The sequence below is a fragment of the Bactrocera oleae genome, chromosome 2 (genome assembly GCF_042242935.1).
Source record: "Bactrocera oleae isolate idBacOlea1 chromosome 2, idBacOlea1, whole genome shotgun sequence".
Taxonomy (NCBI): Eukaryota; Metazoa; Arthropoda; class Insecta; order Diptera; family Tephritidae; genus Bactrocera; species Bactrocera oleae.
This window is the reverse complement of record NC_091536.1, coordinates 8,648,875-8,676,329: the sequence shown is the minus strand read 5'-3', so window position 1 is coordinate 8,676,329 and position 27,455 is coordinate 8,648,875. Positions and strand designations below refer to the sequence as shown.

General features: G+C 33.5%; 4 protein-coding genes across 7 annotated transcripts in view; 1 reads left to right on the top strand and 3 right to left on the bottom strand.

Moving 5' to 3' along the window:
* The window catches only part of gish (casein kinase I gish), a 108,398-nt gene extending 95,972 nt beyond the window's left edge, over window positions 1-12,426 (bottom strand). For 2 of the 3 annotated variants that reach the window (XM_070108284.1, XM_036373130.2), the window contains exons 1-2: window positions 12,315-12,426; window positions 7,869-9,438 (exon numbers count right to left, since the gene is read on the bottom strand). Coding sequence is in view for 2 of the 3 variants with exons in the window: in XM_036373130.2 (XP_036229023.1) it covers window positions 7,869-7,903 (35 nt within the window). In the remaining variant the exon portion in view is untranslated. Of the gene's footprint in view, window positions 1-7,868; window positions 9,439-11,126; window positions 11,335-12,314 lie in introns of those variants that run through there. The other variant, XM_036373131.2, reaches the window with a different exon arrangement.
* A 310-nt stretch (window positions 12,427-12,736) lies between these two features.
* On the bottom strand, window positions 12,737-14,295 carry LOC106619360 (JNK1/MAPK8-associated membrane protein). Its single transcript, XM_014237415.3, has 5 exons — window positions 13,896-14,295; window positions 13,620-13,832; window positions 13,375-13,541; window positions 13,178-13,312; window positions 12,737-13,119 (listed from the first exon to the last, which is right to left on the bottom strand). The coding sequence occupies exons 1-5, from the start codon at window positions 14,117-14,119 to the stop codon at window positions 12,965-12,967; spliced, it is 894 nt and encodes a 297-aa protein (XP_014092890.1). The 5' UTR covers window positions 14,120-14,295; the 3' UTR covers window positions 12,737-12,964.
* Window positions 14,296-15,636: 1,341 nt separating this feature from the next.
* On the bottom strand, window positions 15,637-24,384 carry rod (rough deal). Its single transcript, XM_014237402.3, has 22 exons — window positions 24,187-24,384; window positions 23,786-24,123; window positions 23,399-23,722; window positions 23,121-23,326; window positions 22,840-23,048; window positions 22,692-22,781; window positions 22,462-22,620; window positions 21,935-22,389; window positions 21,456-21,834; window positions 21,003-21,389; window positions 20,398-20,899; window positions 19,726-20,111; window positions 19,327-19,660; window positions 18,894-19,246; window positions 18,656-18,835; window positions 18,301-18,565; window positions 17,372-17,574; window positions 16,773-17,305; window positions 16,632-16,709; window positions 16,065-16,560; window positions 15,877-16,008; window positions 15,637-15,811 (listed from the first exon to the last, which is right to left on the bottom strand). Exons 1-22 carry the CDS (start codon window positions 24,280-24,282, stop codon window positions 15,701-15,703), a joined length of 6,216 nt encoding a protein of 2,071 aa, XP_014092877.2. The 5' UTR covers window positions 24,283-24,384; the 3' UTR covers window positions 15,637-15,700.
* A 968-nt stretch (window positions 24,385-25,352) lies between these two features.
* Window positions 25,353-27,438, top strand: Manf (mesencephalic astrocyte-derived neurotrophic factor). 2 transcript variants are annotated; one of them, XM_014237417.3, is made up of 5 exons: window positions 25,353-25,448; window positions 25,814-25,936; window positions 26,029-26,153; window positions 26,212-26,353; window positions 27,200-27,438. In XM_014237417.3, exons 2-5 carry the CDS (start codon window positions 25,855-25,857, stop codon window positions 27,364-27,366), a joined length of 516 nt encoding a protein of 171 aa, XP_014092892.1. In that variant the 5' UTR covers window positions 25,353-25,448; window positions 25,814-25,854; the 3' UTR covers window positions 27,367-27,438. The 2 variants fall into 2 exon arrangements, with proteins under 2 accessions (XP_014092892.1, XP_014092891.1); XM_014237416.3 differs by lacking the exon at window positions 25,353-25,448 and adding an exon at window positions 25,455-25,600.
* Window positions 27,439-27,455: the final 17 nt, after the last annotated feature.

The following is a 27,455-nucleotide window of genomic DNA, read 5'->3' as shown; positions in this document are numbered from 1 at the left end:
TATTTATACATATGTATATATATACATAAGCAGCAAATAGCCGCGTATCCATATATGTATCTACGCCTGCTGGCTTACAATTACTAAATATGCTGGTTGATCGTTTTATTTGCTCAACTCTTTATGAGCATTTGAACTTGAAAATGAGACTGGCGTTTAGGCGCTAAAAAAAAGGTGGCAAAAAACGCTTAAAAAATAATTTTAACGTTCCAAACATTTTAGCAAATTGTTATAATGTAGAAGTCTGTACATATGTAAGCATGGTACTTACTAAGTAATGGATGTGATTACATTCCTTTTGCTTTTAATAAAAACAAAATTATCTAGTTATACAGGGTGGCGCACAAATCATGTATTGAAGAAATGTAATAATGAAAATAAAATAAAAAAGTGACTATAAAATATTGAAAAAAAAAAAATTGTAAATAAAGTATTCAAATATATAAATGAAAACAAACATTAAAAATAATAATTTAAATGTTTAAATTAATTACACAATTTTGTTAAACATTTAGTTAAATTTTAATACAATGTGAACGAAAACATATGGTATAAATAAAATAATTGTGATAACATTAGGAAAAATCCAATGTAAGTGATCCACAGAAAAGAAAAATATAAACAGAAATACTTATGCGTATTGCCGAACAAGGAATATAAGGAAAAGTATACTTATATACAGGATAGCCTCCGCATCGTGCTACAAAAACAAACCGTAATAACACTTTTTCTGTGTGAGTAATCAACTTACTTTTTTTTATTTGGCAGATTACTATTTTAATTTTTTAAAAATGAATGCTCGGGGTACCGAATAGAGGGTTTGAATAATGCAGCGACCTTTCCGTCCAAATGGATTCAGACGGGAGTATTATTATTTTATTATTATTATTTTTGTAGCACGATTCGTAGGCCACCCTGTAGATACAATATGTAATTTTTAACGTAAAATTTCTATATATACACAGCAGTTCCTTAATAATTGCCGATTATATATATAAAATTTGCAACGAAGTTTGTAGCATCCAGAAGAAAATGTCGGAGACCCTATAAAATATATAGATACTTATATGATTATCAGCGTGACGAGCTGAGTCGATTTAGCCATGTCCGCCTGTCTGTCCGTCTGCATCTGTTTTTGAGATATCGATCTGAAATTTTGCACACGTTCTTTCCGCCCCAAAAAGCTACTCAATATCCGATACAACCGATATCGGAACACTATAGCATATAGCTGTCATACAAATTGAACGATCTAAATAATGTTCTTGTATAGAAAACTCATTTGACGAGATATCTTTCAAGAAATTTGGAAAATTCAATTTATTACAATCTTCGAACAAATTTTTCAAGTAGACCACTTGAGCTATATGTCATATAAACTCACTGATCAAAATCAAGTTCTTGTATGAAAAACTTTTTCATTTGACAAAGTATCTTTATGAATTTTGCATGAACTACTGTACAAAGCAACGGAACAATCTCTGAAGAAATTGTTCAGATGGTACCACTATAGCATATACCTAGCTGTCATACAAACTGATCGATTAAACTCAAAATAAATAACTTTTTATATTGCTATAAAAAATGCACCTGTGAAGGGTATTATAGCTTCCATGCAGCCGAAGCTAACGACTTTACTGGTTTTTAAAAAATTTTAACTAAAGGTCACTGATAGTTAATTTATTTTCAGCTAGAACAAAGAGAAACTCTAGACACCTTAACGCTAATTGTTCACTTATATAATTTTTGACATTTAGTTAGTTTTGCAACAAAATACAGCATAGCAGCATTCGTAATAAAAATGAATAAATTTCCTGCTGCAATCAATGAATATTCAACATTCATGTGAAAATTTAAGAGTCGGAAATAAAAACGATAAATTTGTATATAAGAATAAGTGTATATATGTATATATGGTATGTAGTTAAAGTTGAGCAGCGATAAAAACAAAACAACTTCAACTTCAACTCGCCAACCATTGCGCTGGAGCAATTGCTAAGTGCACACGACAATCAGCCGTCAACGTAGTTGTTGCACCAAATAAACTTTAACCAGCCAATGGTCAGAAAGAAACTTTTGCAATCAGCAATAGCAAAAATTACATAGTAGCTGCTGCAGCAGAGGCAACAAAAACAGTCGTTAAGCAGCACACCCAGACACGTCGACAGTCTACGCTAGAAAGCAAAACGGAGCAGCGTCGGTCGTGTGAGGCGTCCGGGACCGGTCGCTCAGCTCAGCAACAGCAACCGGAGCAAGACCAACTGTAGCTAAATGGATTTTGTGCTTTTATTTGTGTCAGAGGAATGAAACCAGGCGAAAGAGAATGGCAATGACCTTTTTGGTTAACATTTCATTAAAAATTTAAAACAATACCGGCCAACAGCAGCGCGTAGCCAAGCGATGTAGTAATGTTAGAGCCAGTAAAGTGCAAATTATGAAGGCAAAACAGCAATGGCGTTGACTGGCCAGGAAGTCAAGGCATAGGTGGGGAAAAATGTACTGCAACGATGACGATGGCGACGGCGGTGTTGGTGGTGGTGGTGGCGACGACGTTATAAACATTTTGAAATAACGCAAAAAAGTGTTTGGCAAACTACAGAGCCATATAATAGTTGTTGCTTTCACAATTGTTGTTTTTGTTTTGTTGTTGTACCTGTGAGTCTTTACTCACATAACTGACGTATTCGCAGTTGCTGCACATGTGAGTGTGTATATAAATATGGACGCATACGTCCATTCCACTTTAATGAGATTTGCACAAGAACGTATATATAAATATATATAAACAGAATTTCAAACAAAGCAAAATGAATACATAAAGTCAAAGTAAAGAATGCAATTAAAATAAAAAATAAAACAAGAAGAAAACGTTAACTTCGGTTGCTCTTCGGTCAGCTAGAATATCCAAAAGTTTTCATAAAATAATTTGATTTTGATCGTTCAGTTTGTGTCACAGCTATATAAAATAGTGATCCGATCTAAAAAAATGTATTCGGAGCTTATAGCCTTGCCTTGAACAATAACCCGACCAAATTTCGTGAAGATATTTCGTCAAATACAAAAGTTTTCCAAACAAGAATTTGATTTTGTTCGTTCAGTTTGTATGGAAACTATATGCTTCCTTGGTCGTCCGATATCAGCGGTTCCGACATATGAGCAGCTTCTCCAGAGTAAAGATGTGTGTAAAATTTCGGGTGACTATTTCAAAAACTGAGAGACTAGTTCGAGTGAATACAGACAGACAGACGGACATGGCTAAATGGACGCAGCTCGTCACGCTGATCATTTATATATGTATCTATTTTATAGGGTCTCCAACGTTTCCTTCTAAGTGTTACAAAGTACAAGTCTGCCACGAACTTAATATACCCTGTTCAGGGTATCATGATAGAAAACGTACGACTTACAACAAAAACTGAATGTCTAAATTGGTTGTAGCAGTAGTTTAATAGTGGTAAAGTACTACAAGAATTCAATCGGTTTAAGACAAACTGAGTGGAATTCGTTAGCGCTGCGAATATCGTAACGAAAGTGAATAATCTAAAAGCAAAGAATTTACAACGTTTTTTTCTCGCTTCGTTTTATTTTTAACGTAATTCATTCAATTTTCAATAGTAGAAGGTTTCCCTGTTCTTACCGCATCTGAATGTACCATATATAGTATGTACATATGTACATCAAATTTAACGATAGTACAACAACCAAAGTAGTAATAGCATTGAATAAAAAATTAAGGAATTACATAATATTTTACGCTTTTGACGACAACGATATATTGTAATACGAGGAAATTTAAATATATTTAAAAATATATATGTATGTAAAAACAGAATTTCATTGAAAAGAGAAATGAGTTTGAATAAAAATACTAAAAAAAAATTTATATTTCATCCTTTAGTGCAACTTGTGAATTATACACTTAAATGTTGACATTCAGTTTATCGATAAATATGTTTGAAAAGTAATTTACCAAAGCAACAAACAATAATTATTCCTACCCAATGGCAACGATGAAGTTTGAACACTTGCTAAAACTCAAAACGTCAGAAAATGAATTCCGTTATAATACGAACAAACGCCAAACATTTCCCGTCACAGCAAAGAAAATCAACCACTACAAATGTTCTTACAATAGAACTTAGAAGAATCTAAAAACTCAAGGTGCTTATTCGCTTAAAAAGGAACAAGGCGAAACATAAGGAAATCAAAACAACCGAAATACATTTCTCGTTCAAATTCGACGAATTGCTTCCTTAATACGAGTAAAAAATAAAAATTAAATAGCTGCCACTTTACTTTGAGTTGAAATAGAAAAAAGTTTTGGCATAATGACGCGCAACTCAAAGCACCGAAATAGAATATTTTGTTAAATTTTATATCTTTAGCTTCTTAAATGTGGACAGAACTTTTCGAATTGAGTGAATAGTACCGAAATAGACTTTTTCGTCGATTTCTTAAATATAAAAAAAAAATGAGAAAACGTTTTGGCTAACGGCCTCGTTTCGCACGTTTTCTTTTCTTGTGCGAGACTCGATTCGTTTAGTGCAGTTATTTTTACTTTCCACTAAATATTATACATATGTTCCGTTAATTATCAGCTGATTTTTAATTTTTTTAAGATTGTGCTGTAGTTTAATAAAAAATTGTGTTATATAAAATTGTATTAAATAGTGAAAATCAGTAGAGTTAATTATAACAATTAAATAATATTTGTGTGCATCTACATATGGTGCATACATATGACGTTCATACGTTTGCACAATCAGGTGGTGACCAAATTCAATTTCTGGCTTTTTTTTACATACAACTTGAAATTTTTATTTTCGGCGCGTAAAAAAATGGAGCGCAACACGTGAAACATAATCAGAATGAAGAAAAAGGGAAAATGCACATGCACAATGTATTTAGAGCGCTCAAAAAAAAAACAAATTGTACGATGATTAGTACTATGCTAGCTTTTGTGCCAGTGCACTTGTACCTTAGTATAATAGTTTGTGCCACTAAACTGCATTCATATGTATGCTTAGTTAGGCATTTTAAGCATGCGTATACGCCAGTGTGAGGTAGAAGGCAAAAGAAAATATACAAAGTACACGTTGGTGGAAAAGTTTCTGCGCTCGAAATCAAAAAATACTGTTTCTGGTACGAACTTTATATTCTTTTATTCAATATATTCTCCCTTAACTTCAATACACTTATTCCAATGATTATCCAATAATTGTATGCCATTCCTTTAATGACTTTCCGAAAGCTCTGCAAAATACCCGTCTACGGCTGTAACAGCTTCTTTATTCGACGAAAAACGCTTTCCAGCAAGAAATTGTTTCAGGTTTTTGAAGAGTTAGTAGTCGCTGATAGACAAATCTGGTGAATACTCAAGCAATTCATACTTTACATAGTTGAATTTTGTCATTGTTAAAACAATTTTGTGAGCAGGTGCATTGTCTTGATGAAAAATGATTTTTTTGTGCTGCAAACCAGTTCTTTTCGCACAAATTTTTTTTTATCCAGCTCATACAATAGGCGACCATAATATTCAGATTTCATTTTTTTACCATTCTGCAGATAGTCGATCAACAAAATTCCTTTTGCATCCCAAAAAACTGATGCCATAATCTTCTTTGCTGATCGTTGTGACTTCACCTGCTTTGGAGCTGAACAACCAGCTTCGGTCCACTGTAAACGTTCTTTTTTCAATTTAGGATCATGGTGGTATGGATGAGACTTGGATCTTCTTATCCATAGTTATAAAACAACGCAAGAAATCGGTTTTATTCTGCTTAAAACGCTCCAAATTATGCTAGCAAATTTGTTTTCGATCTATTTGTTTCCAAACAGCTTTTTCATATGTAATTCTCCATGTAAAATACGAAGTGCTCGTTCGTCTGAGGTGCCGATGGCATTAGCAATTTCCTGCTTAGTCAAACTTAGATCTTTACTAGCAATATTATGAACTTGCCCAATGATATGGTTGCAGTTTTTGACCGTACTTCGCGTGGATCGTCTTCAAGCCACGGTTAAATTCACCAGCTCAAAATTCAACAGTGCGTTTTGAAGGTGAGGACTCCTTATACACTTCTAACCATTGTTCATAAATTTCTTTTGCTTTTAAACCTTTCAAAACAAAGAATCTAATCACTGCGCGATATTCTATTTTTTCCATGGTAAAAAGATACTTTGACACGTCAACTTCAAGTGGCTTGTGAATAAATATATATAAAGCAGAATGACTTGTAACTTTGCATATGTTCTCATGACAGATGTACCAACTTGAGAAATTTCTTGGTAGGTCCAACCAACTTTTCAACCAACCTGTAGTAACTTGCCACTTGTCAAAGCGCCTAACAAGATTTCAATGTGAATTTCGTTGATAGCGCTTAAGCAAGAAGAAATTTTAGCATAGTTAGAGCATTTACACAGAAGCATACTTAAGTTAAAAAAATTTCGTTGTTTTCAACTCACACTAGTAACTGTATACCATAAGTAGTTTAGATAAGAGATAAATACGATATGGGATCTACTTGTAGTGCTTATTTATATATTATGTCCAGGGTTGCAAATACTTCATTAAAAAAATCATTTAATTAATTTGAAAAAAAATAAAAATATTTTGTAATCCTGAAAATTTTAATTAAAAATGTTTATTTCCAAATACCGGTTTAAAAAATTAAGCTAATTTAATCCCAATCTCCTAATTAAATCCCATTCTACCAATTTGAACTTGAGCTCGCACTGAGCTATCATCTTCAATACTCTAGAGCAGTGCAATTGTAAAAGCAGAACAATTTGTAAACCAAGATGTTTGGGATTAAAATTTAAATTTTCAATTATTACTATTAAAATAAAAAAATTTATTTTTAATTATGTTTTTGGTATTCGGAGGGATTTCCAAGATCTTGAATTATATTTTCAGTATATTGGATTAAAAGTTGTATTAAAAATTAATTTTTCAATTGAATTTTAATTTAAAAATATATTGCAGAAAGAGTTTTTTTGAAAATTATTTATTATTTTCATCAAATTTATACACATTAAGATTATCCGCCAATGTTTGCCACTTAATATTATATGAAGGTACATATGTGGATTCTATGTGCGGACAATATAGTAAGTTAGTAAGGTACCTGAGAACCAGCCACTAACAAATTTTGTTTTAAAATTAAAAAATTTGGCACTTGCTCTTTGACGTTTTCAATCAAGAGAATCGGACCAACTCCACTATTTGAAAAGTTTACCCCTACCATGATTTTAGCGCCGCTATGTCTGACTATTTTTGCCGTTCCCACGACCGTCGGGTCTAAGTAACCGAAACGGACACGGATTTTTATCCGGTCAAACACTGTCAACTTGGTACCATGCCTCGAAATTGTGTTTTCTGCCGCTAAAAAAACAACAACTGTTTTTGTTGTAAATCGTGATATAGGTATATTCCGTGTTAGATTACGCCGAACAAAGTATCTTTTTTTTTGGTTTTGGATTCATCTAACCACAATATATATCGCATTTAAGACATTTGTACCATTTGAGCAAAATATACTTCATTTATCGGATCTCCTTATAAAGGTAAAATACATTTTTCATATTGGCACTTCTATTATTTTGTCGACAACCTTAAGTATTTTTCACATTGCCAACATAGTCAGAATTTTGGTAATACACATGACGACATTTCTGTTTATATTACAGGAGTTTGGATACATGATATTTAGTGTTTCTGTTGTTAATAATAAGCTAAAGCGTTACGTTTTGAGAATGTATTTTTTGTTATATTTATCTAAAAAGGTAACTGATTCAAGTCTCTCACTTCTTATGGACATATATTTAAATGAAATAATAATTATTTAAATTTTGTATTTGTGTGTACTTACGAGCTCTGCCTTTCACGATTTTCTCGTCTTTGCATTTCTATTGCTGTGGTCGCAATTTTGCGTTTCTTATAGCTTTAGCAGCCAGCAAACTGCAATGTGGGTTGGTGCAGCAGAAATGAATGGTTTTGCAAATATTTGCAAAATAACCACAAAACCAAGTAGTTGGTAAGTGTTAGAAAGTTCTTATTGAAGGTTAACGAAAATTGTGAATTTAACTTAACCACGTGAAATTAAAAAAAATTTCAATTACAACGACTAAAAAAACAACAGAGATATTGATATTGACGGCGTATAACAATGATGAGTTACGTTTGTACGTTATGAGTTTGCCGTCACACGCACATGCACACACTTCCTCACATGCTAGGACACGCGAATCCTTACGCAATATAAAACAATAATATGCCTTTGTTGTTGTTAAATGCGTTACACTCAACAAACGGTTGTCGCTGATATTCAATACTCGATGAACTCAATTGCGTATACTGTACGTTGTATGTTTTTGAATTGCGATTAGCGTGATACCCGTTTATTATGGATGCAACCCCTTCTCTATGTCGACTATGGTTACACTGGGCTGCGATATGCCAAATTACATCGTTGTTTTGTTTTTTGTTCGAAAATGATATCTTATTATAATCTCCGCCGGATTTAAAGAATTTGCTGCCGTTGATATTGATTTTGTGTATCGATGATGTAAGTTTAGTATATTTTTAACCGCATGTTTTTTGTAGTGACGAAATCAAATCTTCACACAAATATTATTGAACTGAAAAATTGTTAGTGACAAAAAAATTACAATTGAGCATTTGTTAGTTTGACATAATTTATATTGTGGACTGTGGTGGAGCATTTGCATTTATTGTCACCAGGCAGAGTTTACAACATTGATTTGTTCAATAAATCCACTTTCACCCAATATTCAAATATTGGAGTTATTTAAAATATCCGGTTCGGATCAGTAACAGTATTGGCATGAGTTGTTGAACTGAATAGATTTTTTAATATTAAGTTATTTTTTTGAATTATTTTACCACTATATGAATATAAATCGATTTTTATTCATTAATTCAGCATTTTCAAAAAAAAAAAGAAAAAAAACATTATCTTGTCATATTAAACGTTGTAACCATTAATAACGTGTGTATATTGATTGGAAAATTGGCTAGACACTCCAGAAATTGTATGAACATAAACATCCGGTTTACAATTACTTTTATGTTGTTGTTGTTATTCTTTTTAGCAATTTTTAAGTTAGTTGTATTCGGTTAATTATTGATTTAACCTAGTCGTGTTTTTATTTGTGAACAGGATTTTTAATTTTCACTTTTGAGAACGTTTCATTCGCACAGAAGCATAAACGATACATACAGTCCCGAACATTAATTAGAAATTGTTAGGCATTATTCTCACTTATTTTCGAAATATTGTTTAAACATTAAGTAGTTTTGGCGTCGATTTATCAGAATCTGTATATGCACTTGCGAATAGTTTTTGCAATGTTTGCGAAATATGTACGTTGTAACGTGAGCTGGTGTAGTTGAAATTGATCGGTATTATTAATTTTAACCTGCAAAAATAAAAAGAAATTATAAGAAATGCATAGTTGATTTATTTATTTGTACAAATGCTTAAAACCCTATTAAGAAACCAGTAGTGTCAGTGACTTGTCGTCGGAGTCGGTAAATGATCAACATGACGAGCTGAGCCGATTTCGCTTTGTCCGTCTATCTGTTTTTGAGATATCAATGTGAAATTTTGCACACGTCCTTTTCTCTCCAAGAAGCTACTAATTTGTCGTAATGTTAAAACTTTAGCATATAGCTGCTATGCTATACAATGGAAAATTTTATTATTTGAAAAAATATCTTTACAAAATTTGGCATAGATTTTTGTCAAGCAATCTCCGCAGAAACTGTCCATTCGAACCACTATAGCATATAGCTGTCATACAAACTAATCGATTGAAATCCAGTTCTTGTATGGAAACTTTTTCATTTGAAAAGATATATTTACAAAATTTGGTTTAAATCAGACCACTATAGCACATAGCTGCCATACAAATTGACCGATCAAAATCAAGCTCTAATATGAAATATTTCGTATTTTTATGTATATATGTATATCCGAAGTTAATTATATTTTTTCTTTTAAATATGGATATTGGCCTTAAAACGTACTACATTCTCTATAAATGTACTAACTTCTATATATCTATATGTACTTAGATAAATATTGTGTACAACAAATAAGGCCGTCGACAAATTTATGTACGAATATTCATAAATGCTGTTAGCTGATGATTATCCATATAATTTTAAGTTTACTTCATAAACTGTTTAAAACGTTTATATGAATGTATCTATCTAATTTCGCGGAGATCAAGCCCTTTTCAGGAGCTAATTACAATTATTTATTTATATAACAATGTACTTACGAATATGCTATATCTTTTTTAACCGAATTCATAACAAAAGCACGGTGAATGTGCTGATAATGTTGTAAATAATTATTTTACAAAGCATTAGCTCTCGAAAAAATATATTTTGCCAATGCAAAAGAGAGTGCAAAGCAAACACTTTACACTCTGCACTTTGCAAAAAACATATTCACCACGCTACAAAGTGAGTGAGACAGATAATAGAATTTTGTGTTGTATTGCTTTTAATTTCTAATTGATTTTAACACTTCTCGATACAGGAAGAAAGCTCAGTTGCAACACTTAATAACCTGCATAATATTCAGTTTATTTCAATAAAAATGCATACTTCCAATATGTTTAACAAAATGGAATCCATGTTTAATTTTCACAATTAAAAATCTGTAATCGTACTCATCGCAACACAACTCAAAATACACCACTCACACCTGCAAAATTTCATATTTGAATATAGGCCAACAAGATTAGGCACACACATATGTTTTGCAGATATTTCAGCAAAACGAGTTGAATCATAACATGAAATTCAGTTGGAAAGTTGGTTTTTTATTTAAAAACGGAAACACATTCGGCTGTCCTTTTGCAAAGGTAATCACCAAGCCGTGACTTCCATGATGTTAAAGACAGGTGTTATTATCTGTATTTTCTTTATGCGATTTTTGTCTCACATTTGATGAATATGCACACACATATATATGTATATATATATATATGAATGAATATGTACATATATGTCTGAAAATCATTTACCTCCATTGCATCACAAATGTAATGTGTTTAATTTATTTTATTATAAAAAAAAAGTTTTCATAACTTACAGTTATTAGCCAATATATGGACCGAATTTTCACTTATGGACAAACATATACGTAATGATTGCAACATTTTGGTTATGGAACATATCAATACTTGAGGGTAATTTAGCATTCTTCAAGCGCGCATAAACTAGTCGAGTAAAATAGCTACAAGCTTGTTGTCAATTTATTTATTTCAATTCCAAACAAACTAATATGCACTAAATATTTCACTTTTATTCATATGTTTTGCAATTCTATTAATGAATTTATAATTTTAATACCATATAAATACACTTAAAAGAACTGTCTCGCCGAATAGCCGCATTGCAGCTTCACAACGAAGAGGCGAGACGAAAACACCCAATTTTAATCATCATACCCCACGTATATTTTAACACTGTCACCCTGTGGACAATAAGAAACGAAACCGCAGATGGTTATAAAAGTCCACTAACAATGGCACTCTTCAGCACATATTGCGTGCCGCCTTAGTGTGAACGGGACAAAAACAAGAGTGTGGTAGAAAACCGCACACCAGATAGTGAAGTTGAACGAATTGGTAAGCAGTTGGAGAAATCTTAATGGATAAAATGACAATACGAAAATCTTACTAATTATACTGATTTAAAGTCGACAATATTCGATTTATTATACATGTTTGTACAACTTTTAGTTATTTTATAGTACAATTAATAATTTTCCATAAGACGAAGGCGAAAGTATGCATATGCAACAATATAAAGAATTTGAATATTGTTAAGGTTATGATTTTTTTAAACCACAAGGTTTTTGCACAAAGTTAAGGATACTGTCAAAAATAGGTATTGTAATTATTATTATATTATAATTTATTAATCAATTAATAGTCCACATTTTTTGATTATTTGTCAATTTTCTTCATTTCTACTTTGCAGTCACAAGTTTTGTGTGTACACGATTTTGTACTTCTTCGTATATTTCATTAATTCTTTTGCAGTTTAGTACACTATTTGTCTCGTTTTATCGCGAAGATTTTAAAAGTTAAATAATTTTCCCGTCGAATCAAGAAGGAGCACACCCTACACATTCATGCAACCGAATGAGTGAATTTTTCCGTCTGCCGACACCGATAAGCAATATTTTCAATATTATAGAATTAACACATGCGCTTTTCTTAAATCGTAAATTATGAACTTTCACAATTTCTAATAAGCTTGTAAGATATATTACCGGAATGATATTGGTCTGGAATATCTTGGTCAAAATGACCATATAATCCCAAAGTTCTATATATACACCACACCAAATCACTGCAGCAAGCAATGAAAACTACGAAAAATAGACGACTGACTAAATTGGCGTTGCCAAATGTTAAAAAAGTTTATCTCCAGAAAGTGTGGTGAAATCTGATATTTATAAATTGACGAAACCAGAGGATGTTAATGAACAGAGAGGGCGCAAATATTAAGTGTACTAAAACCAAAGAATTTTAATGTTCTATAAACATTTTTATGGAGTCAGATAAAGTTAATGAATGAGTCAATTCGTTTTCTTTTTGTTATTTTAATTTTTATTTATACGCATGCGCATATATTTGGTGGTGAAATTTAATTTTCGAACTTGCGCTTTTTCAATGTTCCCTCATAAAAATGTATATTTTTGAACAGCCAACATTAGCGCCTGTTCTATTTATTATCATTCTCTGTTTTAACAACTTGTTGTTATTACAAATATGTATCGGTATTTTATTTCCACTGTTGTGAATATTATAAGATATATGGTACATAATGCAGACATATACACATATTACGAATAACATTATTTATAAATTAAGACAAATATTGTACAAAAATAAGAACTAATGTTTTACTAAAAATATACTAGGTTTGTCGAGATTCCACTTCACGAAACTCGGCTGGGTCAGTGAATCGTACAGTTAAAATATAGAAAATCGATGGAAATGGGATAAGACATAAAAAGGCATAATGGTGGCCCAACGCTACTATACCGTAGGCTAACAAAAGCCAATGAACAGCTGAAAGACAATTTTATCATAGTACTGGCAATTCATATATGCACTACTTTTTACTTACAAATAATTACGAAATTTTTAACCTCCAACAAGGAAGAGCGTATTAGCGATTTAAACGTCTGATCCAATTTAACTGAATAATGTATAGCGTTTGTTATCATAGCAATCCCAATGCTTAAATATGGAAAGAACCAATCTAAAACGAAGCGTGTTAGTAGATAATAAACACTTATTTGCTATAAATGTATTCGAATTTACAAATAAGGCCGCAAGCAAGCGCATGAATGGATGTCAAAAGCGGGAGAAAGTAAAGTGCCGCATAAATGGGAGCCTTTCCACGCACATCTGTAATGGCGCTAACAATTGGACGTATTAAGAACATTGTTGCTAAGCACAGGAAGTAGAATACGAGAACGATAGTTTGACTGTTGGAAAAAGCTATATTAGAAAATTTCAAACATACATATGTACATATATATGATTTTGGATTGGGTAATACTTACAGTGGATATACAGCTTCTTGAGTGCAATGCAGACGCGTTTCGTAATTTGGAGATGGATTGTAAAATAACGTATACCAGTCAGTGAATTTACGAACACCACAAGAATGCAAACGAAATTCCCACATTGGTTCCATAAGTAATATGGCCAGTATTGTTGAAAGTATTATCTCTATGAAGGCGCAGGCCGTAAGTATTAATTGCTTGCGTGAAAATCTATTGAAATAATGTATAAATATAAATAATAATCATTATTATAAAATGTGGCGCAGTATTTACTTGCGATCCTTCGCATTTAAATCAATAAAGAAGCAATGCAGCATTAATGGCAGCATTGCCATAAATCCTAAATACAACCAGGAGTAAGTGTTCAACTCATCACGACAGGGTGAGCAAACGAATGATTCGTTTACGCGATAGCCACGCTCACATGCTCCGCAATCGGACCAGCTACCATTGTCATACAAAGTGCGTCCACAATATTGGCCAGGACAACGGTCCATGTTTATGGTTTTGTTTAACACTGTTAAAGTGTGTAGTTCACATTGGAACAATTTGCTGCTGTTATTTGATAATTTTATTCAATATATTATAATACATTGAATCTTGGCTATATGTTATTGTACATTTGATTTACAGAAACACAAACTTTTGTCAATTCTTGTTTACCAATTTCTAACAGCTGATTTCTTACATTTCTGCATCCCTACTTTCTTCCATTCACAATTGATGAGTTGTGAACGTTTGCTAAAATGTTTATTTTCATATCTAACAGATGTCGCACTTACTAGTATTAATTCAATTTAAGAAACAATTCTTAAAAATTAAGTTAAGTTTAAGTTTTAAGAGTTTTGAAATTAAAGAATCACGGTGGATCGAGGCTAGGAGGGAAGGTTGGAGGGGGGGTTTTCTGCAAGGAGCTCTCCGTCAGTCTTAGCTTCAGGCTACCGGATCACTGTAGTGTTTTTCAGGCGGTAGAAATACTGCTGCGCAGTGCAGCCTCGTTTGTAGAAGTGAGCATCCACTCTGATAGTAGGGCGGCAATACTAGCTTTGAGCGCGCGTACCGTGCAATCAAAGCTAGTCAAGGAGTGTCTGTCCTCTTTAGAGATAGCGTCTGGCTATTTCAACATCAGCCTCGTTTGGGTGCCTGGTCACAGCGGAATCGCTGGAAACTGCAAAGCCGATGAGCTAGCCAGGGGGGCACCTTTGCCCCGCTCACATCGGAATGAGATCGGGTTGGATCTCCGTTAGCGCCTTGCACTCTAGCCTTGGATCAATGGACCTCGCGTGCACTCATCAGACGCTGGTCCACGACTAGGTCCTGTACGACCGCGAGATCCTTCTGGCCGAGAGTGGATCACAGGAGGTCGGGGGAACTTCTCGCCCTGAGCAAAGTGCATCTCGCCGCTAAGGTAGGAGCTTTCACTGGACACTGTCCAATGGGCACTCATGCGGTACGGCTTGGTGTACTACCCGACGCTAGTTGCCAAAGTTGCATGGAGGAGGGCGAGGTGGAATCATCCCGGCACTCTCTCCTCTAATGTCCGGCTTTTGCTAGGCTGCGATTGAAATATCTCGGCAATCACACTTTAGGCGGACCTGAATACTTATCCGAAATGGATATTGGCCGTCTTAACAAGTTTGTAGTAAGCACAAAGCGTCTCGTCGACTTGTAAGGGTCTTTTGATCCAGATTATAGGAATTCTGTAGGTATCACAACGGATTGGCGTCTTAAGCTGTCCAAGTGGGATCCTTTCTGGGATCGACCTCCTAACCTAACCTAAATTAAAGAATGGACACATTGAATTAAATAAGTAAGCAGAAAGGCCCTTCGCAAAAAAAATATTAAAATTGGCAGAATGTGCGACCACAAATTGAAGCGCGCGGAAAGCTAATGGCACCTTGAACTTGATCAAACACTATATTGATCATACTCATCTACTGAATGTACGCTTGGTCTTTTGTACCAAATTTACAAGAATATTTATTTCAAGCAGTTTAATAAAATAAGTACTCAATTTATGATTACAATCCTTATTTATTTATATTACTATCCCTATCATATGTACATAATTATTACATCTAAAGATCCAGCTCTCTCAGCGCAAAGTTTAAAATAACAGACATCAGTCCCGCATCTTCTAATTCTAAAATATCTTTTCGCATTTGTTCATTTTTTTTGGGTAAAATCAACTACACAAATTAAAAGAAATAAAATATTACAAAGATTTTTAACAAATACATTTGCAACTTATTACCATTTTGATATGTTCACGTTTCGCCTCATCCCGACACAATGCCAATGCCACTGCTGCCATATGAGCACGATCCAAGCAAATGCATAGCTCCGCAAATTCAACCAAATTCAACTTGTGTACAATTGGACAGCCCTGAAATAGTATGAAAAATATGAAATTAAATTATTTTGATATAAATTTTAACTCACCTGCAAGCGGAAAAGAGCCTTTTGCAATACTTCCTCCTGTGCAATTGAACGCGTCTGGTTGGCAGTTTTAAATGGTTGCCACAATACACATTCCCACGCAACTACCAAGCCTTCTATGTCTAGGATTTTAGTTTCGCATGACAATATATCCAATAAAGCATTTAATTCACGTACCATATTGAACATGGCCATACGCTTCAATATACCATTCCAGATTTTTGAGTGGGATATATCAAAGCCCAAACAAATGTTCGCTAATATTTCGAGTGTGTGCGGATTTTGAGCATTGTGTTTCCAAATCGTTTTTAATAGATCGACTTTATTGCAATTTGTAAACTTTTCCAAACTTAAATTGTAACCCAACTGTTTTAACTCATGCACACACTTAATGGTAATGTATTGCTTCTGGCTAAGTACGTTTTTGAATGACTCACTGCCATCGTTTAATTTCGAGAAACATTCGTACATTTGCAACTGTTTGCTGGTGCTTATACCGCTGAAAATGTTTAAAACAATGCTTGTGCTATTATACGTTTTTTTTTTTAATGTAATTGCTTCATCACCTACCCATCATCTGGGAAAATGTGCGCTACAAAGAAGTCTACGGCCTCCTTCTGCGGCCAACTATTTAGTATGTAATTAGATCTGCATTATAAAAAAAAAAAATTTATTTCGACTGCCAATAAATATATACAATACCGTCACAACCTTATCACATTTTCTGCAGCATTGCCCGCATTCTCTTCGTTAACATCGTCTGCACTCTGTTCTTCGAACAATGTTTCTTCCAATACATTTTCAGTACTCGAGCGTACTGTAAAAGATAACCACTTCTGCAGCAATTGTAATTGCATCGCCGCCAAATCTAAATTATGCAATTCTGCAATCTGCTTTGCCACTTTATTAATATTCAACTTGCTCGACTTCAATATCACCTCATGATGATAAAGACTATAAATAAGTTCAGTTGGGTTCTCAACTAGACGCAGTAGTTTCTCTTCGGTAAGACCGTATATGTAAAGCAAATGCTGTGTCTTAAGTATGGGATATTTTCGTTTGATTTTCATCAGCCGATCTTGATAATTTTCATTAGTTATAAGATCGCTATGCTCCATCGCATACTTGTAGCATTCATATGAAGCTTCTACTTGATCCGCGCCATCTGGTGCATAGTTCGCAACAAAATAGAGTATCATAAATATTTTGGACGGATTGTTGACATACTTAACGAGGCGGAGTATCTATAGATGTATACAAATCAAGTACTATTACATTTTAGCATACAATTAGTGAATTTTCAAACTTACTGATTGTAGAAATGCATTATTTGTAGGCTGCAAATGCCATATTTCGGACTCAGTTTTGGCTTTATACTCGCCAATGGAGTTTTTCACCGCCGACATGCAGAAGTAATCGCGCACTTTGGCCACATCACTTGATCCTTTGAGTATTGTGTGCATTTGCATGAGCGGAAACCAGCTTTCACAGTTTTCTACACTTAATTCGTTGTCTAGAAATAAAAAAATATATATATAAAACAAAATATATAATAAAAAAATACAAAAAAAAGCTAAAAAAAATAAAATAAACATTAAAAAAAATAAATAAAAAATTAAAAAAAATATATAAAAAAAATTTAAAAAAAATATATATAAAAAAAAATTAAAAAAAATATATATAAAAAAAAATATATATAAAAAAAATTTTAAAAAAATATATATATAAAAAAAACTTAAAAAAAAAAATTAATAAAAAATTAAAAAAAAAAAAATAAATAAATAATTTAAAAAAATATCTAAATTAAAAAACATAAATTAATAAAAAATTAAAAAAAAACAAATAAAAAATTAAAAAAAAACGAATAAAAATTAAAAAAAAAGTTAATAAAAAATTAAAAAAAAACGTTAAGTCAGTGGTACCGTAGCTAGAATACCCTTAAAAAAGAAAAGAGTTTTTCACATATGTTAGTGATCAGCTTCTTGGGAAAGAAAAACATGTGCAAAATTTCAAAGCGATAGCTCAAAAACTGTGGGACTAGTTCGCGTATAAACAGACAGACAGACGGACATGGCTATATCAAGTCAGCACGTCACGCTGATTATTTATGCATATACTTTATAGGGTATTTTTCCTTTTGGGTGTTCTTCATGGCGAACTTTATATATCCTGTTCAGGACACAATAATATTAAATGGATATTCTGCAACAGTTGCAAAGCTTCAAAAAATCGCACTCACCCAAGATATCTTTTAATGGTTGCTCAATGATCGGCTTGAATGGCAAGCGAAAACGTGCAATTTTCGGCATAACACCCATTTCACTTTGCGACTGCAACCACATGTCGGTCTCCAATGGGCCAGGCCGATTGCGGCGCCGTTTCATCATTTTATGCTTGAGAAATTGTAACATTTGCTTCCAAATTTCCATTTCTTTGGGCATTTTATCCAAAAAGGACAGTACTTCTATAACATATAAATAGAGCTCGTAAAAATAAATGTTGATCTGTAACAGTGGATGAAAAAAGGAAAAACAAAAAAAAATTTTCAATAATGTGATAAATCGTTAATGAAAATATATATTTATGTAATTCACCTCATTTAAGAATTGCAACAACTTCGTCGTTATTAGATCGACATTTTTTATCGCATGCAAGTATGGTTGACATAAATTGCGTATGTCGGTAACTGTACTTAATACAATCAGCTCTTCCTCACCGAAGGCATCAGTCTTTATTTCATATTTAAACTCCTGGCCAGACAAAATGCTTAGTACCTGAAATAATTTTTTATTTGAAAAATGTATATTTTTGAAAATGCGCATGCCTCTTCACCTGTGTTGTAAGCATTTCCTGATAATCTAAATTGAAATCACGACTTATACGCTCCAACCATTTCACATCCAACTTCTTATTGTAAAACAATTTCAATAATTGTTGTATATTATCGGTTTCGAGATTGAATTGGCCTTTTATGCTGGGATCTTGTTTGATGAATTCCATATAGTAGTATTGCTTTAAACGTCTGCATCGTATTGACTCCACATGATTGTGGCCTTCGAGGTGCACATGGTACATTTCCGAAAGTGTGAGCAGATTTAAACGCTGCTGATCTGTTTTCAAATCCTTGCTCAGCATATTGAGTAGAGATTCTTTGTTTTCATCCGCGATCAGCATGACAAAAAGATCTGCAATACAAATAATAAAATACTAAAATTTAGTAAGTACAATCACACACACACACAAACAGCTAGGCGCACGTTGTTACCTATAAAATTGACATCCTTATTCAACATGACATTTCGAAATACACGCGATAAATGTAAGGATACGAAATCCTTGCCGATTATATTGCATTTGTGCCGCTTTTGATAATCCAAAATGAATTGCACTATTATATACCAAACATCATGCATTTTCGCTTTGATCAATTGCTCGAGTGACGAGAAGAAATCATCCATTGCCTCATCCTTCTCAATATCATCGCTTAGCATTGTGCGTAATTGTGCTAGCAAACTGTTAGTGGGCGAAGTTTCGGCTAAGAGCAGTAAAATGCTACGTGCCACAAATTTCATAATCGAGGTTTGCTCAATGTTATCACTCTGTTGCAGTGATGTTGAAAGTATTCATTAGTTTATGTTTGGTGAATATATTTATTATTACCTACATTTTTATATGGTTGCCCAGGTTGTACCTCGATTTGATCGAAAACCGATACAGAGTAACGGCTTTTCGCTGGCGCTGCTGATTTGGCATCGAATGAACTGTTTAGTTGCGCGGATGAGAAGTTAAGTGTCGTATCAGCTAATGTAATTTCGGTAGCATCCAATGCTTTGCAAATATTCTCGTTGACCTCTTTCTCTTTGTCGACGTAGAAACTGGTTAAGGCGTCAACGGGATAGGTAATGGCGGCTAGCTGCACATACTTTAACAATTCTGACAATTCCGATAGCTTGTAGTGCTCTTGCAGTGAGGCTTGGACGAGTAGTTCATAGACTATGGGAAATGTGAGCACATCGGTGTCTTTTTCTAGACAGTTGCTCGTGATGGAGGCTTTATTAAAACAAAAAAAAATAATTAATACAAATTATTTATAACAAGTAGCGAAGAGCTAAGTTCGGGTGTAACCGAACATGTGATACTCTTGCAACTTGCAAGAATCAAAGCCCGTGAAATTCCTTCAGGTGCTGGCAAAACTTTCTATTTAAAAATGTTGCGAAAGTAAGCATTCATTATTCGATTAAATCGTGAATAAATTACAAACAAATTTGGTATCTTCTAGACTTATATTGAATGCCATAAACTTAGACTGCGTTGAAGCAACACTTTTCTCACTCACCTTTACAATTACGCAATGCCAAGATCTGCTGTGTTAGCAACTCTAAGGCTAAGCCAATGAAGTCATCCTTATTTTGCGGCGTACAATCTACCAGTTGAAGTATAGCATAAGCTAAGGCGCTAGTAAGCGGCAGACAGTGTATACGCCGACTTATATGCAAGACACCATAAACTCTTTCAAGCTGTAGGGCTGCACATAAATCTGCTACTTCGCTAACAATGAAACGCGGCACATTTACCGTTGCCTGACTACGATCCATTATACATTCAATGCCGCGATCGAGAAGCTGCAAACGTTGTGTCAGTGGTACCAATTCACTGACGCCGCCGACATGCAGACGAAACTTGTGGCAGAGTACAAAACGGTGTTGTATGGCGCGCAGACGCTTCTCAAAGCTGCGACAATTGGCATGTGGCACAATCAATTGGAAAAATTCAATTAAATTCTTTTTCTTCTCCACATCCGCATCATCGATGGGTGCAGTGGGGTTCTCGAGCATACTCTATAGTTGCATGCCAAAAACAACAAAACAAAACAACAAAAAAAAAAAGTTAATGAAATATAAATAAAGTTGCTCTGATACAATAATATGTTATCACACTAACTGCTAAAATATCGATGACTTCCATGGAGGCTTTGTTGTGTTTTTCACCACTTAGTGATTTGAAAAATGCGTAGGCGCGATCAAGCTTCTTTTTGCGCACTAATTGATAACAACAAATGAAATTGGCAAATGTGGCATGCTCCGGTGATGCTTTCGTAAGTACACGTATGTCATCCAACATTTCGGGGAATTCCATTTTAATCACACGCTGCACAAAAAGTTGCATATTTGCGTCTACATCACTGTCCGCTGGCCAGCCATATTTTACTTTCATAATTTTTATAACTTGAAATTCATATTCTATATTTATTTTAGTTGCTATTGGGTGCGTAGAATAGCGAAATTTTATAAGCGGATTTACAACATCCGACCAGGGCACGGGCGCGCTCTAAATGATAAAAATGAATGTATGAAATATATAATGTGTATTTGCGCCAAAAGTTCTCGTTCATACTTTTAATACAACTAAAGCGCACTCCATTCTATCATCCTCGTTATGTAGCAGTTCAATGCAGGCCACCGAACGTTCAAGCCAGCTGCTCAGCGAGTTACGATTGACTACCAAAAGTGTGATATACTGACGTATTGCGTCCACTGGAGTTTTACCTTTCTCTTGAAATATGGGATAGAGAAAATCATTAACCAGACTTTTCAAATCAACCAAATGCACGCGTTGGAGTATATATAATGCTGTCTCATCCACCGAGTCTTTTAAATAACTATCTAGTGTAAACATTAAATTATAGCGCTTTTTCAACACCGACAAATCCTCCAATGCATTCACCAAATCTCGAAATTTAACAATATTGTGTTCGTGTTGACGGCGAACGTCGCTAGGAGCGAGAGAAGAGTTAGTGAAGGAGAGAAATATTTAAGAAGTTAATGATGCAAATGTTGCAAATAAAATGTTTATAATTCAGCTTAGATGCCTACCAATGCATGAATTCTATTTCTTCGAATATCTTCGCCACTTTGCTGGCAAATTCCAAACCAATCTCTGGCCAATGGTCCACATATTGTAATGTGCGCGTCTTTTGTATACACCATTCAGCAATGTAGGGTGTCAATTTTGGATGTGTATTGCTGACGGTAGGCACAAATTGACGCAGCCATTGCAACACGTGAAATGGTTCTGTGTGATTCGGTATAAGACTGAGTAGTTGTCGTAGTTCCGATTCTTTTAAATATTTCATAGCGCTGGTATGTCGTTTGTAAATCAAACATGCCGCTGGCATATCGGTTTTAAATAATGCTACAATCATTTTGGAGAGATTTGCTTCGTATACGAATTTCGACCATTCTGAATTTATCTCATAGGGATCCAGAATTGTGAGCGTTTCTAAACGTCGCAACTGTTCATGTATTTCTAACCAATCCCTTTCATCGTTCTAAAGATGGAAAAAAAATTATTAAATAAAAAACTATATATATATATATATTTCTGAGCATGCTATACATACTTCGTCTAAATGTTTCAGCATTTCCAGCAAATAACGCTCCAAAGTTCGGCGCGAAGGCATATTAATCATGCGATTGTTCTTGAAAAATTCTCTGTTCTCAATATTTTTTAGCACGCCCAGTAAGTCATTGAAATTTTGTTCTAGTAACTCTGGGTTATTCTATAATAAAGATAAAATGTATATTGAAAAAACTGTAAAAAAAAAAAAATCTTACGACTTTTACTACTTACATCGCCGAAGGAGGTAATCGTCAGTAGTATACGTTTAGCTTTTGCCTCATAAAGCGGTTGCAAGCACAGTTCAAACTGCTTGCCAAAACTCTACAAAATTATATACAATTTATATTTTGTTTATTTTAAATAAATTTGTTTCACTAACCTCAGCTTCATCTAAAAGCCCCTTTGATAGAAGTTTTTTAAAACGTTCACTAGGATGCGTTTCCGACACCAGAATCATTTCAATCTCTTTTGGTATGTTATCTGCATTTACTTCTTTACCACTGAGATAGTATAAATTAGCGGAAGATTTTGGCTGTTGCACAAGCCATGCATGTTCTGATACTTCCAGCTCATTGTTGCATTTAAAAGCTGGTTAAAAATTATTAAATATTTTGTAAAAGTGATGAAAAAAAAAGTGTGTTAAATATAATATTTGCTTACATGGATACTCCACAAATTTAATACAGCGTTCTTGTCTTTTCTCTGACAACTTGATCAGCACGAGCAATTCAATATCATTCTCATTGCATTCCATAATGACTAGTTCATCAATAAGCAGTTCGTCGTTGTTTGGCATTTTAGGAAAGTGTAACATATTTGTAATAGGACAGAATTCTATCAAATGACCGGAGTATGTTAAAAGTAAACTGAAAAGACGACATACATTATATACGTAAATAATCCCTTGTTACATATTTCCGCTTGTTACAAATACTCACATATAATTATCTAAATTGAATAAGCGTTTCACACCATTGAAACTTTCAGGCAAACTTATTTTGAAAATATTCCCATTTTGTCTGCAGTAAACTTCCTTATGTGTGCCTGCTATATAAAGTGGTAACCCTTGTTCTACAGCTGTGTCGAAACCGCTCTGCGCTACCAACACCGTTGCCTCCAAATTGTTTAAACCAGGTTCATGGCTCATGATCCTTGTTATAGCCACTGCTTCGAACATGCTCTCATTAAAAGTAATCGTGTCATTTTCTGTCAGTGACATATTTTGGTTTGCTTCTAATGGGGATTCGTCGATTTCACTGAGCCTGTAAAATGGTATAAATGTAGCTATTCTTTCCAAATGATATATAATATATGAATTTACTTACTGATAAACACTTCCATTTGTACAGCTTATGAAAAACTTCCCATTCAGTTGTTGTATACCCGCGAAAGTGCGCCCCGTTAAATGTATGTCTTCTGACATAACGGTTAAATTAAATATCAACAAACCTTTTACAAATATTCCATGTATCTCGCCGTTCTGCAAACCGACCACAATTAAATATCCCGTTTTAGATATTGCTACTGCATCAATGTGAGCATCGAAGCTCAGAAAACTACATTTGGCAACTAATTCATCGTCTAGTAGGATTAAACTTCTATCCACGGAAATGACGACCTTTCTATTTTGCAATGAGGCAATCACTTCTGGATATTCTTTTACCTAAAATCAAAAGAATATTAGCAAAATACAAGTTTTGTACATAGATATTTATGTTTTTTTCACCTCTTCTGCGCTTTGTATTTTAAAAATACCACGAGATGAAAACGCATTGGATATGGTTTCATCCTCGATTTGTGATTGCTCAAAAATAGACCACATTTCGGGTATTTTTTAATAAATTTTAGTTATCGAAAAATATTAAGCTGTTTTAAACATTCGCGACGCGCGTTCTTTCACTTTTGAACTTTTTCTATTGCGAATAGATTTTTATGTGATGGAAGGCGACATCTACTGTAATATTGGAAACAATTCTTATTGCAAATAAAGCTGTATCCCCATAACTTAATATGCGAAAAATGATGCGTAACAATTCGCTGCGTAATATTACAGCAACTCCCTATGGTGCGTTGTTAGTTGCGCTCACTGAGGCATATGTTAAACATTGGGAGGGGAGTAGAGTTTTTAAATTTGTTTCTCAATTTCTTTTTTGTTTAAGTTTTTCTGTTATGTCTTCAATAAGTTAAAGTTTCATGGTTTATAACTTTTAAGTGTTTTACTCGCAACCCTAATTTTCAGAGTCAGTGCCCTTCATAACTCTAAAACTACTGACCGATCGTTTTGAAAATTTAAGCACCATGTCGCAAAAAACGGTTTTTTCCTTCAATGTGTTCCTAAAAAGTGAAAAAATATAGTTACGAAAATTCTCCAGCGTTACCTGGCAAATCGAATTTCTAAAATATATAAATTTGATTTTTTGATGGTTCGGCATCGAATTAAGAGGTGCACCGTGAATGCTGACATATTTTTTAATATTTCTACATTTAAATTTAACAGAATATTCTTTATATGTCATATTATAATTATAACTCTTTCGTCTCTAAACCGTAATAATAATAATAGGCCTTGTTTTACACGAATTAATCTTTCATTCTAAAATAATTTTTTATTCATTGCTATTGACAACAATGTGTCTATCTATATATATTGCGTTTACGCAAGCCAACGCATGAAAGTAAAAAGTTTTCAACTTCTATGCGTATCCGAATCCAAGTTCGAATGTTTCAGCGTTGTATGCGTAAACTTTGTAGTTAATCGCATAAGAATCAGCTGAACTCATGTTCAGAGATTACGGTCAAAGAACGTATATAGCAATTATTTCTATTTATACAATTTTTTCTTGAAAATTTTCCAGTATTGCAGTTAGAAAAATGTTTGTAACATATCTGGTGTGTAACAGCTGGGTATTTGGGTATTGCCATGTTTCATAAATCTACGTCATCACAAAATCGCATATGAGCAAGCATCAGCCAATGACAAAGCGACAAGTGAGTGTCAAAAAATATTCTCCTTATTTTAATTTCACCGGTTAAGAATTTGTGAGCAGACAAATTAGGTTTTCAAACAAGACTTATCATTATTTATTAAATATACAACTTACAGAATAAAGTGGAAATTACAAGTTTAAAGTGAATTAGTTGTAAGTAGATATTACATATAATACATTTAGCTGAAGATATTTGTATTCGGTACTGATAAGCGAAATAAGAAAATGAAAGAACCGAGAAGTAGAAAAAAATTGTGCCACACACTTTTCTATGATAGAAAACGCTTACGTTGCGTATAAACTTGCCGAATTTGGGAACTATCTGTTGCCCTGCAACTGTTTAAACACACTTTGTTTTCTTTCCAGAAATTTCGTAAACTAAAGATTCTATAAAGTAGTGAGCCAATATGCGTTCCCTTTTACTGGTAATGGCCTTTGCCTTTGTACTAATTCAAAGCAGCATAGCGCTGAAGGAAGACGAATGTGAAGGTAAGTTGTTTTGCAGGGGTGGTGTTCCAATTGAACATATTTTATCAAGGCCAATTTAAATACGTTTCTATATGTACATATGGTATTTTCAGTTTGTGTGAAGACTGTCAAACGTTTTGCTGATACATTGGATGATGCCACAAAGAAGGATCATAAAAAAATTGAAGCTGAATTTAAAAGTTTTTGCAAAAAGCAAAAGAATAAAGAGCACAGATTTGTAAGTAAAACAATTGTATTATTTTGTGGGCGTATACATTATATGCTTATTCTTATAGTGTTACTATTTGGGCGGTCTGGAAGAATCAGCGACTGGCATTTTGAATGAACTAAGCAAGCCATTGAGCTGGTCCATGCCTGCCGATAAGATCTGCGAAAAACTTAAAAAGAAGGATGCACAGATCTGTGATTTACGTTATGGTAAGTTAAAATAAATGAAAATAATAGTGTAAATTCAGCATTTATGGGTTCTAAGTAAACAATGTTTGTGGAAAAACCAAACTGTTGCAAAAATATTAGAAAATGAGTAAAGAAGTGTTAAATGGCATTAAAGCTATTTGGTTAATATTTCATATCACCATTCACAATGGTGAATTAAATACTGTTGTAATGGTAACAGAAACGACTACACCCAAAAGGAAATGGCGAATATAAATATATAAATGATCAGCGTGACGAGCTGTATATACGCGAACTAGTTCCTCAGATTTTGGAGATATCGATCTGAAATTTTGCGCACATCATTTTCTCGCCAAGAAGCTTCTAATTTGTCGAAACAGCCGATATCGAACCACTATAGTATATAGCTGTCATACAAATTGAACGATCTAAAGCAAGTTATTTTATGGAAAATTTTTTATTTGTCAAGATATCATTACGAAATTCGGCTATTGTTTAACGTAAAGAGGCAAGCTTTGAAGGAATTGTGCAGATCGGACCACTATACCATATGTATATCTGCCATACAAACTAAACGATTAAAATCCTACATTGTATAGAAACTTTTTATTTGAGAAGATATCAGCTTTTAAGTAAGACACTACTCTCGTTCTTATTTAATATAAAAAACACTTGTTGCTGATATATACATCCTTACGCGATTATTGCGTTCCGTCCTCTATCAACGTCTGTCTACACATTATATCCCAAATTAAATAATTTTTCAAATACATACTGTATTTCTAATTGAAATATGTAAAAAATAAAATTCAAACATACCATATTTTAAAATTATTTTAAATTACTTGTTTTTCGTTTTACTTGCAGAGAAACAAATTGATTTGAACAATGTTGACTTGAAAAAATTGAAGGTTCGTGACCTGAAGAAAATCCTCAACGATTGGGATGAAAGCTGCGAAGGTTGCATTGAAAAAACTGACTTTATCAAGAGAATAGAAGAACTGAAACCGAAATATGCGCACAATGAGTTATAAAAAATAATGGATGATTATAAATTTAATTTATATGCGAATAATTAATTCTACTCACATGAACATTTATCATTACTTAAATGCTTTTCAAT

Bases quoted from the DNA above. Each gene is read 5' to 3' on its own strand.
- LOC106619360 (XM_014237415.3), bottom strand. From the start codon at position 14,119: ATGGACCGTTGTCCTGGCCAATATTGTGGACGCACTTTGTATGACAAT. The intron at 13,542-13,619 runs GTAAGTATTACC...TTTTTCCAACAG, and splicing joins CAAGAAGCTGTATATCCACT to TCAAACTATCGTTCTCGTAT. The intron at 13,313-13,374 runs GTAAATTCGAAT...GCTTCGTTTTAG, and splicing joins GCTTGCTTGCGGCCTTATTT to ATTGGTTCTTTCCATATTTA.
- rod (XM_014237402.3), bottom strand. From the start codon at position 24,282: ATGTGGTCTATTTTTGAGCAATCACAAATCGAGGATGAAACCATATCC. The intron at 23,723-23,785 runs GTAAGTAAATTC...ACCATTTTACAG, and splicing joins ACAAATGGAAGTGTTTATCA to GCTCAGTGAAATCGACGAAT. The intron at 17,575-18,300 runs GTGAGTGCGATT...TTTTATTTCTAG, and splicing joins ACCATTAAAAGATATCTTGG to ACAACGAATTAAGTGTAGAA.
- Manf (XM_014237417.3), top strand. From the start codon at position 25,855: ATGCGTTCCCTTTTACTGGTAATGGCCTTTGCCTTTGTACTAATTCAA. The intron at 26,154-26,211 runs GTAAGTAAAACA...TTATTCTTATAG, and splicing joins AGAATAAAGAGCACAGATTT to TGTTACTATTTGGGCGGTCT. The intron at 26,354-27,199 runs GTAAGTTAAAAT...TTTTACTTGCAG, and splicing joins GATCTGTGATTTACGTTATG to AGAAACAAATTGATTTGAAC.